Source organism: Balaenoptera physalus, assembly GCF_965194825.1.
Source record: "Balaenoptera physalus genome assembly, chromosome: 18".
NCBI classification, from domain to species: domain Eukaryota; kingdom Metazoa; phylum Chordata; class Mammalia; order Artiodactyla; family Balaenopteridae; genus Balaenoptera; species Balaenoptera physalus.
In genome coordinates this window covers 15,070,448-15,083,499 of record NC_138899.1, presented here as the reverse complement: position 1 = coordinate 15,083,499, position 13,052 = coordinate 15,070,448, and the positions used below count along the sequence as shown (strand labels likewise).

The following is a 13,052-nucleotide window of genomic DNA, read 5'->3' as shown; positions in this document are numbered from 1 at the left end:
TATAGAAATGTGATCTGTGGATAGTGGGATACAAGAATGAAAAGAGAATCAAAAGCTTTAACAATGACTCAACCAAGCAACTTCTCTAAAATGGAAGATGATACCAAATAATAGGACAGGTCTTTGCCAGGCCTTTGAGTTCTTGAATTCTACCAATTTCTAGCTGAACTGGAAGAGATACAGGTTTTCTGATAAATGTATAATCAGAACACAATGGAAATGAAATGCTGTCAAGTTTCTCTGTTCCACAATCATCAGTTTTTAGTAGCTGTATCGTATCTCAGTTCCTTGACAGACGCACAAAACAAAATGAAATAATGTCAAGACTTGTGAGCTCTTATCTCTAAATGTGTTTGGGTGAAAAAGGACTTCAAAAGTAATTTTTTTTTCCTCCAAAGAAGAATGTGAAAAGTTTTGTTTGACTCTTTTTTTTTTTTTTTTTTTTTTTTTTAAATTTTATTTATTTATTTTTTTGGCTGTGTTTGGTCTTCGTTTCTGTGCGAGGGCTTTCTCCAGTTGTGGCGAGCGGGGGCCACTCTTCATCGCGGTGCGCGGGCCTCTCACTATCGCGGCCTCTCTTGCTGCGGAGCACAGGCTCCAGATGCGCAGGCTCAGTAGTTGTGGCTCACGGGTCCAGTTGCTCCGTGGCATGTGGGATCTTCCCAGACCAGGGCTCGAACCCGCGTCCCCTGCATTAGCAGGCAGACTCTCAACCACTGTGCCACCAGGGAAGCCCTTGTTTGACTCTTTAAAACAGAAAATGTACCATCTATCTGAGGCTTGCTCGTGTCACGTGCTGGGTTGCTTAGTCATACGAGTTCAGATCTATTTTACAAAACCTGACTCCAAGTACATTTGTGGGTGCTGTCAACAAAGTTATCATGATAGTGGACTTCACACATGAAATGGAAAAGCTCTGAGATACCTACCTTCAGATTATGTGTACTTTTTCTCTTATTGCTTGCATACTTGCTACCCCCAAAACAGCACTACATATGAAATGCTGTATATTAAAATGTCACTTAAAAGGAGAAAAATAAGAATTTCTCCAAGAGTGCTTGGATCCCACTGGATGAAATTTGAGGCTATTTCCATTATAATGCAAGGATTTAAAAATAAAGCTTTTGGGGGGGCTAATTGCATTTCATCCCCCGCCTCAATTTTTTTTTAAATAGCCGTACTGGTGGGGTTATGTATTTATATACTCTGTTAGTGAAAGTAAAAACAGCCAAAAGAACAGAAGGGAATTCATTTCATTTTCTATTGCTTGACAGCCACCCCTCCCCCATCACCCTGGTTCCTTTCTCCATACCCCTTTCTCAATGTAATTTTTTATTAAAAAATTTCTATTATTAGTAATTTTTAACCAAAATGGTCTTCATTTCATGGTCTGAAATACTTGGAACTGAATAATGAAAATGAGCTTCCTGTGTATAAAATCCTTGATTTGACCTTTCTTTTCCTCATCTGTTGCCATGGTGTAGACCACACTCTAGCTGACGGCACAAGTGACAGAAGGCATCTTTTTCACAGGGCAGGTTATGAAGGGAGTTGAGATGACTGAACGCTTGTTAGCAGGGTCCTTGTGGATGGGCTGAGCCTGGGATGGAGAGGCCCAAACTCACCTCTCTCTCCTGGGACCATTGCTGACCTTGGAAAAATCACTTAAGCTCTCTCTGACCAGCTGCCTCATTTGTGAAACGAGACAATGACTTACCTCATAGGAACTAATTGATGGCTACAAACTGCAGGTTGAAAACACGCTGAGCTAAGTGTTGGGTGTGATTATGATGCTGCTCAGAGACGTGGTCCCTTAAGTCCACAGAAGGCAGCAGCACCACCCAGCTTAAATGATGAAAACAAAACATCTAGGGCTTCCCTGGTGGCGCAGTGGTTGAGAGTCTGCCTGCCAATGCAGGGAACACAGGTTTGAGCCCTGGTCTGGGAGGATCCCACATGCCACAGAGCAACTGGGCCCGTGAGCCACAACTACTGAGCCTGCGCGTCTGGAGCCTGTGCTCCGCAACAAGAGAGGCCGCGATAGTGAGAGGCCCACGCACCGCGATGAAGAGTGGCCCCCACTTGCCGCAACTAGAGAAAGCCCTCGCACAGAAACGAAGACCAAACGCAGCCAAAAATAAATAAATAAATTAAAACATCTAGGAGGCCCTTTTGTGCATCTTTTGATTTTTATCTTTACAGAAGCGCAGGGTCGTAGTTAATACACATTTTATTCAGTAAATATAGTAACCCGGGAGGCAGAAAGTAGTTAAAAGATTACTAACACTTTCTAACCTGTGACTTTGAGAAGTTCCTTAGGCCCTTCTGCCTCAGTTTCTCGATCTGAGGGATAATACTACCAGCTCAGAACGGTTTTAATGAGGATTAAAAGAGACAATGCCAAAAAAGTTCAAATTCTGGCCAAGCAGAACATAAGACCAGTGAGTGTTGGGTTTGAGCCTTTTCCTGTCCTTCTTTGGGTTTAGTTCATTATAGTTCCTCCAATGTAGGTTGAAACTAAGTTTAGTATTTAAACTCCAACTTGTAAACAAAGCCACCATCATGGAATTAGATCTTACTAAAAGCAACAGAGCAATAAACGCTCCCCTGCACGGATAAAGGCCAGCAATCAATGGTTCAATATATGTAGAATTATGGTTCAAGAATCTGTCCATTCATTCTCACTGAACTGCATGGCCCTAGTTCAATCCCAGTAACCCTCAAACTCCTCATCTTTAAAGCAGGTCTAACTTTGTGGACATACTGGCAGGTATATTATCAAAGTTAAAGAGTGCTGGAGAGTTAAAGACGATTTCTGCTTTTAACTTAACGGAATATTGGATATTTTTCTCCCCTTATCCTCTCAGAAATCACTCTCAACAGCAAGGGTAGTGGGAGATTAAAAAGTAAGCCCAATATTTGATGAAATCAGGAATCATTTGAAATCACAACAGACAAAATATCTAGATGGACTGCCTTATGCAACTGGATCCAATGGGCTGTAGCAAGACAGAGAGAAAGTACCGAAAGAGAGCAGATCTCAGCAGTCATGGGAGAGCACAGTTCTCCAACTAACTGGTAAATTCTAAGGTGTCTATGAGGAATCATATAGAATCACCATCTTTGCCTAAAGCATGTACACTGGTAAGGTCCTAGGACAAGAGAGATTCTGAAATGCAAGCAGCATTGTAATTGCCCATCTCTGCAGGCTAGGGAGGAGTACAGGCTAAATGAATATGTATTATCAATTTCTCTCTCTCTCTCTCTCACACACACACACACACACACACACACACACACACACTCACTCACTGTCTTTCTCTGGATCATGGGGAACAGGATAAGCACATGATGGATGAAAGAAATAATCACTGAACAGATGAAAATTATGAAAAAAATAATATTACATATTTAAAGAAAATATAGTAGAATAATCAACCTGTGGAGGCAGAGATCTGAGAGTACAGGAAAACATGGCACAGAAACAAAAGATGAAACATGAATTGACAGATGCCAAAGTGAAAAGGAAGATAAAAATGAAAACATCAAAGAAATGACAGTTCTGAAGGCTGCCCAAAGATTAGTCACTACTGAACAAACAATATGAGACGTGGAGGATAGAACTGAGAAAGCAAGTCTAATAACTATAAATTAATAAAAATTTTAAAAAGATTAAGGAGATAATAGCTTTATGAAATAGACAAAGGACAATATATACATTACAGATATTTGTAAAGAGAATCCAATCAACTAAAACAAATTCAAAGATATAATTCAAATAAAATCCCTAAAATAAAAGACTAGAAGCTAGTGACCAAGAGTCTGTGATGTTCTAGGAAAAACAAATGACTTTCAAACCAGAAAAAGAATCCTCTGAGTATCCAGGAAAGATCAACTTATGTCCAACGTGGCCTTAGACTCCTACACATGAATAAACAATGCTGGAAGACCTTATAGCAAAGATTACAACACAATAAGTGAAAGGACATGTGATCCAAGAATATTATAACCAGAAATATAAACTGGTGATGTAGCAGAAAAATATTTCATACAGGTGACCCTTGAGCAACGTAGGGGTTAGGGACCCTCCACATAGTCGAAAATCCAAGTATAACTTTACAGTTGCTCCTTCATATTCACAGTTTCACATCATGCATTCAACCAACTGCAGATCATGTAGTATTATAGTACATATTTACTAGAAAAAAAACATATAAGTGGACTCCTGCAATTCAAATCCCTGTTGTTCAAGGGTCAACTCTATAGACTGTAAGTTGGGGATTCTTAACTCCAATGACCCTCCTTTACGATGGTATAGAGACTTGTTTTCAACCTTTCATTTGTACTGCCACCCACAATAGTAAATACACTTAACTTTACTTTGAGTCTCAGTACAGATTCACAATCTGTATCTATATTTATCTATCCTGAAAGGAGTTTCATTTTCATGAAATATTTACTATTACTATGAAAGATACATTGCTCCTTTTCTTCTATTCCATTCTTTTCTTTTTCATTTCTTAAAGCATGCTGGTCATGACTGATTAAACAGATTTCTCAGCCCCACTAATGAATCAAACCCCTAAGCTGTAAAAACACAATACCAGAGGACAAATTTTAGCCAACTAGGAGATGGAAAAAGTATCACTTAATACAAGTAAGTAAAATAATAGAGGTTTAAGGATTTTTAAAGGTATGAAGGTAAACAGTAGAAGAAAAACAATTAAAATCTGATGGGAGAATGGGGAGAGAGAAGATATGACATCATTGTTCATAATGGGGAGCCAAAAATAAGAAATAAAGTATTCTTAGAGGAAATGAAAGGAACATACATAAAACAATGAGCAAAGAAACACCAATTACAGGCTAAGAAAAGATTAAAAAAAAAAGAGCACTAAAAACTGACAGTATAACACGACTGAACTAAGATAAAACATAACTATAATCTCAATAAGTGTAAATGGCCTAAACTCATCTATTGGGGCGGTGGGGGGGGTGCCTCACGTGCTAAGATTAAATCTCGGAGATAAACCTAACTACATGCCATTGCAAGAGACGTATCTGTAATCTGCTATTAAAAGATAATCGGAGGAATCCCCTGGTGGTCCAGTGGTAGAGAATCCATCTTGCAATGCAGGGGACACCAGTTCGATCCCTGGTCACACAACTAAGCATGCACGCCACAACTACAGAGCCCATGCGCCACAACTACAGAGTCCATGCACTCTGGAGCCCACACGTCACAACTAGAGAGAAGCCTGCACACACACCACAATGAAGTGAAGAGCCCACGTGTCACAATGAAAGATCCCACGTGCCACAACTAACACCCAACGTAGCCAATAAATAAATAAATATTAAAAAAAAAAAAAAGACTATCGAAAACTGGGACTTCCCTAGTGGTCCAGAGGAGGTTAAGACTCTGCACTTCCACTACAGGGGGAATGGATTTAATCCTTGGTCAGGGAACTAAGAACCCACATGCCCCACAGCATGGCCAAAACAAAAACAAAAACAAAAACAGTCAAAGACATACCAGGCAAATGAAAACAACGTGAAAAGGGGGACTCAATTTAATTATGAACCATATTGGATTCAGGGCCAAGACCATTAAATGAATCAATGAAAGGTACTTTAAAATAGTAGAAAATATAATTCATACTGATAATAAAAGTCAAGAATATATTTGTGCACTGGAAAAAATCATATCATCAAAATTATAACAACCAAAAAAAGCAGGAAGTACAAAGTGAAACTTGGTAGCATGAGACTAATTCACCTAGTCCAAGTTACATTAAATGGACCAAAATAAACAAGGATAGAGAAGAACTAAATAATGTAATTAAATAGATCTAATTAAAAATGAAGCTCTATAACTTAAACAGACAATAGCCCATCTTTTTAAATACCCACAGAACACTCACAAAAATTGCCTATTTACCAGAACACAAAAAAAGTATTAATAAATACTGTTTCTTGCGGGAAACAGGACAGACAACATTTTTTGATCATAAGGTACTGAGACTGATGAGGAAAATAGAAACAAATAAACATAAAAAAACTCCAACCCCCAGGAAGTTTTAAAGATATCCTTCTCAAATAATTTGTGGACCAAAGAGGAAATGAAAACCAAAATCGCAGAATCTATACAAAAAACCTAACTATGATGAAAGCACTACACACCAGAACCTATAGGATATATCTAAAACAGTATTCAGAGAAAAGTTCACAGCCTTGAAATATTTATATTAATAGACAAGAAAAAATAAAAACAAATGCATTCAGGAAGTAAGCAACAATAAAATAAACCAAAGAAAGAAAGATAATAGAAGGTGATAAATTATAAAAAAGAATACAAGTAGTAAGTGAACTACAGAGCTCCTCTAGTGGGGGAAAAAAACATAAAACTGTAACAATTAATTAGAAGGGAAAATGAGGAGTAGGGAATGGAGAGAACATAAATACTATGTAGCCATTAAACAGAATGAGATAACTATGCACATAGATATAATATTCAATGAAAAAAGTAAGGAAGAGCTATCGTTTGTGCTTAAAAACAGGAAGGCCGCATAGGCACAAATTATTACTGAAGCACAGAACATGTCAAGAGAATAGTCAAAGATGGTGCTGGAGCTCCACCCCGGGGGAGGAGCTGTGTAATGACAGGAATGGTAAAGTGACTTAGATTTCATTTATAAAATTTTAAAACCTATTCTAAAAAAGTGAAGTTTTTGAATTTTGTAGCATTAGACTCATCATGTCTTTAAGAACTGATTATTAAAAATAAAATTTAATTATTTAGAGTCTCTAATGCTACTTAGAAGAACTGTGGGTACTTTTTCTTATTGGGAGATAAGGGTTGAATCTATAGCCTGAAAAAAAAATGATGCCACTTGTATCTTATAAAATGCTCAATATTCACAAAGCACTCTCATCTGATTCTTTTTTTTTTAATTAATTAATTAATGTATTCATTTTTGGCTGTGTTGGGTCTTCGTTTCTGTGCGAGGGCTTTCTCCAGTTGTGGCAAGCGGGGGCCACTCTTCATCGCGGTGCGCGGGCCTCTTACTATCGTGGCCTCTCTTGTTGCGGAGCACAGGCTCCAGATGCGCAGGCTCAGCAATTGTGGCTCACGGGCCTAGTTGCTCCGCGGCATGTGGGATCCTCCCAGACCAGGGCTCGAACCCGCGTCCCCTGCATTGGCAGGCAGACCCTCAACCACTTCACCACCAGGGAAGCCCCATCATCTGATTCTTGTAATAAGTGCGAAGGAGCCGGGCAGCGCTGTAATCCCTGCACTACATACAGATGAGGACCCTGAGGCTCAGAGACCTTGGGCAACATAAGAGGTCACGAGGTTGCTAAGTGCCTCCTGCACTATTCAAACCAGTCCAGGGTCCTAGATCTAGGATATTAGGATTTCATAATTTGGGGGTTGTATCTGGTGATAAAACGAATAGATAAAATGAAACCTCTGTTACACACTGGCAACAAAGAAACTTCAAAAAAGCCTCAATCAGGTCTGCTTCATCCCAGAAGAAAACGAATGATAGGCATTCATCCTTTGTTATGGGATGAATTGTGGCCCCTCCAATTTTTTTTTTTTTTTTGTCTGTGTTGGGTCTTCGTTGCTGCACGCCGGCTTTCTCTAGTTGCAGCGGCGAGCGGGGGCTACTCTTAGTTGCGGTGCACGGGCTTCTCATTGCGGTGGCTTCTCTTGTTGCGGAGCACGGGCTCCAGGCGTTTGGGCTTCAGTAGTTGCGGCACACGGGCTCAGCAGTTGTGGCGCACGGGCTTAGTTGCTCCGCGGCATGTGGGATCTTCCTGGACCAGGGCTCTATCATGTGACCCCCGCATCGGCAGGCGGATTCTTAACCACGGCGCCACGAGGGAAGCACCCCCTCCAGTTTTATATGTTGAAGTCCTAAACCCACCAGTCGTTCAGAATGTGACTGTATTTGGAGATAGGGTCTTTATAAAGGCGATTCAGTTAAAATGAAGTCATATAAGTGGCCCCGAATCTAATATGACTGGAGTCCTTATAAGAAGAGGCGATTAGGACACAGGCACACACAGACGAAAGATCATGTGAAGACACAGAGAAAAAGATGGCATCTACAAGCCAAGGAGAGAGGCCTCAGAGGAAATCAATCCTGCCTATACCTTGACCTCAGACTTCCAGTCTCTAGGGCTGTGAGAAAATCAGTTTCTGTTAAGGTGCCTACTCTGTGGTACTTTGTATGGCAGCCCTAGCAAACTAATGTACCCTTCAGCTTTATGTATCTGAAAGGTACTTTTTCCATTTCACGGATCATCTAAAAGGGTCAATCAGACAGTGATTCAGCTTGCCTGCACCATTTTCAGAGAATCAACTACGTAGTCAAGAAAACATGACTTGGATGCACGTTTTCCCAGATGTTGAGTTTTCTTTTCAAATAAATGAATTCTGTTCTGTTAAGAGTGACAAGCTTGTTGACTTAGGCTAATCCTCCCGGTGTTACAGCTGTGAACGATGCTCTGAACGATATCTGATGCTTGCACATTTAAAAAGTTGACAATCTGACAGCTTGTTCTCCGAAGAGGATCAAGCATATGTAGAAATAATGTCAAGAAGATACTCAACTAAGATGAGAATCAGGATATGTTATTTTGTTATGTCTTTCCGAAGAAGTGACCTGAGGCAGTGGCAGGACTGAAATGCAAGAGTGATGTTCTGCCACCCTGTGAACTTGGGTGACTGGCCCCGTCTTGGCTACCACGAAAGGAGCAGCGTTCTCAGGCTCGACACAGAGCAGAGTGCCTAGGGTGGAACTCAGCCTCCCCTACCAATTCACCCCCTGCGCTCCCTGGACCAGCTCTGTGACCTTAGGTGAGCCCTGGACCCAATCTCCTCATCGATGACGGGGGATAAAAAAGGACCGTGATGAGGATTAAGTGCAATCACACATGCGAGAAGTATGTAAAATAAATGATAAAGAACTGCACAAATGTAACTTACTACTGATATTGTTTAAGTACATGCAGGTTTACTACACCAGGAATCTCAAGATATCTAATTCAATGAACTATGTCTATTTTTCTATGTATGTTACACTTGATTTAAAACATTTACTGGAAGAAAAGATTTCTAATCCAGCGTCTGCTGCACAGTAGCATTATCACTACCTGTATATATATGGACACTTCCTTCTAAGGGGGGGCTTTAGCTTCCTTACCTGTAAAATGAGGGTGTTGAACTTATGTTATGTACCTACCTAAAATGCTGTGATCTATTTCTCATTGCTCAGTGTTTGATAATATATAATCATAACATATTTTTTAAGTGGAGACTTTTAACTCATACGTGAGGATGCATGTGTCTGATGTGAAATGCCTACGGCCAAAGAAAACAAGGGTTTGTGAGATTCCTGGCTGTTCTGTGACTAGGTTATATAGGGAATCCCCAATAATTATTGGATGTTAGGAGGGAAGCTCTGACTGGGAGACACTCTAGTGGATGAAAGTGCTCTGTGAATTTCACGCATTAAAAAATATAGGGCTCCAGGGGGCTTCCCTGGTGGCGCAGTGGTTGAGAATCTGCCTGCCAACGCAGGGGACACGGGTTCGAGCCCTGGTCTGGGAAGATCCCACATGCTGCGGAGCAACTGGGCCCCGTGAGCCACAACTACTGAGCCTGCGCGTCTGGAGCCTGTGCTCCGCAACAAGAGAGGCCGCGACAGTGAGAGGCCCGTGCACCGTGATAAAGAGTGGCCCCCGCTTGCCCAACTAGAGAAAGCCCTCGCACAGAAACGAAGACCCAACACAGCCAAATAAATAAATAAATAAATAAAATTTATATAAAAAAAAAATATATAGGGCTCCAAGTGCAACTTCTCTATATTTACATACAATATAAGTACTTATGAAAAGTTCAGAATACAATCTTCCGGGATCCCTAAACTCTTCAGCCAGCTCTGTGACCCAGCACAATTTCCTACATTATGAACAGTGGAAGGTACTGCTCTTCATTTCTAAGGAGGAAGAATGAGATAAAACAATGACAGAGAATTCAGGCCACATTTCAGATAAATGTTTCATATAGAATTACTTAGATACTGGGACATGTTTTCTTTTCCCTTTTTTTGTTTTGTTTTGTTCTGTTTGTTTGTTTGTTTATTTAGGTTGTGGCACATGGGATCTTCGTTGTGGCATGCAGGCTCTTAGTTGCGGCACGCAGCCTAGGCTTCTTAGTTGTGGCATTCGGACTTCTTAGTTGCAGCATGCGTGTGGGATCTAGTTCCCTAACCAGGGATCAAACCTGGTCGGCCCCTGCAGGCTGTTCCCAGGCCCCCTGCATTGGGAACGCAGAGTCTTACCCACTGGACCACCAGGGAAGTCCTACAACTGGCAACTGTTGAATACAGTACTCTATATATGCCTATGATGTCAAATTGGTTAATTGATTATTCAGATCTTTTGTATCTTGACTTAGTTTTCTTCTTGCTCTATTAATTTGATAGAAAGTTGTTTTAATACCTCCCACTGATTGTGGATTTTTCTATTTCTCCTTGTGGTTTTACCCATTTTTGCCCTTCTTTTTAAAAAATAAGCTGTTTTACTATTTTGAAGTCTTATAATGGGAGCATACAAATTTCTAATTCTATCTCTTGTTGGTAACATTATGGACGTTTTCTTTAAGAGATATTTTAAATACTGAAAGAGTAATTTTATTCAACTTACAAGTGAAAATCTGGGAAATGCAGAAAAGTATAAAGAAGGAAAAATGCACCCATAATTTAACACCCGGAGGTAAAGTTCTGACGGAAAGCCTCACGACATACATTCCGAGGCCTCAACCCACCTGAACCCACCCATCAAAAAGGGCAAGAACAGCAGACTTTTCTTCTCGCCCTCTATCCTTCCATCAATCCCACTCCTATCTTGTTCCAGAGAGAATTACAGCTGGCTGCATGACAGTGGCTAAGTCCCTTACCAGACCTCAGTTACCACATTTGTACTGTGAGATACCACCACCTCACCTTTGTTAGAAAGATACCACGTGACCTGAACGCTACTCATCGAGCACCTTTCTCACACCATGTACACTGCTTAGTGCTTCCACACACCTCATCTGTGAAAATGCTTTGTAAACCTTCAAGCGCCATTCAGACTACAGTGTTAGGGTACTGTGAATTCTTGATTTATCCTGATGACAATTTCATCTTCTAGAAAGAAGAGGAAGCATAGGGAGGCAACCAGACCTAATTCTAAACAATGAAGAATTAGGGAGAAAATGACAGTATCATGTAGGAGAGTTTTCTTTACAGTTAGAAGCCAGAAGAGACCTACACCTTTCCCTGGTAGATCTTTCTAGACACAGTTCATAATATTCCACTCCAATTCTTCTTCTCAAACTCTCCAATTTCCTGGATGTTCCCTGACAGCATTTGCATCATAAATGTGCTAAGCACCAATCGTAAGAATGTAAAGGGTCTGCGAAATGAGTGTTCTGTGCTCTATGAGATCTGACCCCAGAGCCCAAACATGTGGAAGCTCCAATCCGAAATCTCTCTCTCAGGCGCATGTGTGTGCACACGTGGGCGCACACACGTCCTGCATCCCGCCCCCACTAGTTCTGCAGATTCTCAGCAGACATGCCCTCCCCCTGCAATGTACTCTTAAGGTGCAGTCATGAAGCTTCGTCTCTGGAGGCTTATAATTGAAAAGGGCACAGAGTGCTTGCTACCAGACCCCTGGTGCCAGATCCTGAGGAGTGGACCCTGGAGACGAACTTTAATTACAACTCCCTGCGGCGGGCTCACCTGTTTTGCTGTTTCAGTGATGGCAGCGGCCTCAGCCTTGCCCAGTTGTTGCACCATCTTGTAAAACAGGCCGTCTCTATTCTGTAGCAAAACATACGGCTCATCGTATTCTTTCAGTCTCCCTGAATCCAAAACCTGTTAATCAGCAGAAAGAAGCCCATTAGCACACAACGTTTTTGCAGTAACATATTATAACTCAGACAGTATTTCCGACAGGGGTAAGACAGTGAGAATAGAATCTGTTTGGGTGGTAGGCCTGGATGGTGTTTAAACGGTTTGATTACCCTGTTTTACTAAGCAGACAAAGGCCTAACCCGACCTTTTATTATGATAATGTTATAGGAAGAAAATGAAAGTTTTAGACTATGATTAGGGGCACTCAGCAGTATATGGCATTTTATATTCTGCCCTAGGGCATTTGGGGCTGTTATCATTAGTTAGTGCTTTTAGCTCTCAGGCTCTTGAGCTTTGAGGGCTATTTATACAGATCTACAGAGCTGGGAAATTTCTTGATTCAAGGAAATCAAACTCAATTTAGCAAAAAATTAGGGTGATGTCATAGAAACTGATGGCAGAGAGCAAATGAACTCCTGAGTTGGTTTCACAGAATCTGAGCAATTTTGGGGACAAAAAGTAAATGCTTCCGGAATTTCCTTAGGGCCCTGGAATATTTCAGCTAAGTGGGGATAGAATCTTTTGCCAGAGAGGTTAAGGTGCTTCTTGAAGTTAGCTTTGGTAGTAGTTTATTCTTCTGAGAGTTAAAAGCTGGCAAAAAGAGCTGCTACCTAAACAGCTTTAGCAGAATTGCTCTGCACAGAAGAAAATCTCTAGAAATCCAATTTTCTCTTTGGATAAGTCTAAAGAAGCAATTAAGAAATTGAGCTCCAAATTCCAGTGATCACGGCCTGCAGAGCACACGGGGGCAGCCCAATCTGAATTACCGAGGATCTGAATCTGTTTTCACAAATTATCTTTCCTTGCTTCTTGTTCTTTCTTCAGCTGCCTTCCTTTCACCCATTTTATTGCTCATTAATATGTCCACTAATTGGAAACTGAAAGGAAGAGGAAAGGGCTCTTAACTCTGCCTTTCTACTTATTAGTGGCTTTGGTTAATGGTTTCAGAGGGGAAAAAAAGAATCTGAAATAATTGGCCCAAATGACATACCTAGGAAAACAGTTTTGATGTTAAGTGGTACTTAGTTCTTCATTTAGGTCATATTTAGAGTAAATGTATCTTAAGCGAATACGATG

At 40.8% G+C, this 13,052-nt stretch overlaps 2 protein-coding genes across 5 annotated transcripts in view; one reads left to right on the top strand and one right to left on the bottom strand.

The window, feature by feature from the left end:
- ABCC4 (ATP binding cassette subfamily C member 4 (PEL blood group)) overlaps positions 1 to 13,052 on the bottom strand; it is a 218,850-nt gene that overhangs the window by 2,505 nt on the left and 203,293 nt on the right. For all 4 annotated transcript variants that reach the window (XM_082434600.1, XM_082434599.1, XM_082434598.1 and 1 more), the window contains one exon: positions 11,802 to 11,936. In XM_082434600.1, coding sequence (XP_082290726.1) covers positions 11,802 to 11,936 — 135 coding nt within the window. The remainder of the gene's footprint in view (positions 1 to 11,801; positions 11,937 to 13,052) is intronic.
- LOC309647394 (uncharacterized protein) overlaps positions 1 to 13,052 on the top strand; it is a 47,828-nt gene that overhangs the window by 18,609 nt on the left and 16,167 nt on the right. The window lies entirely within an intron of this gene.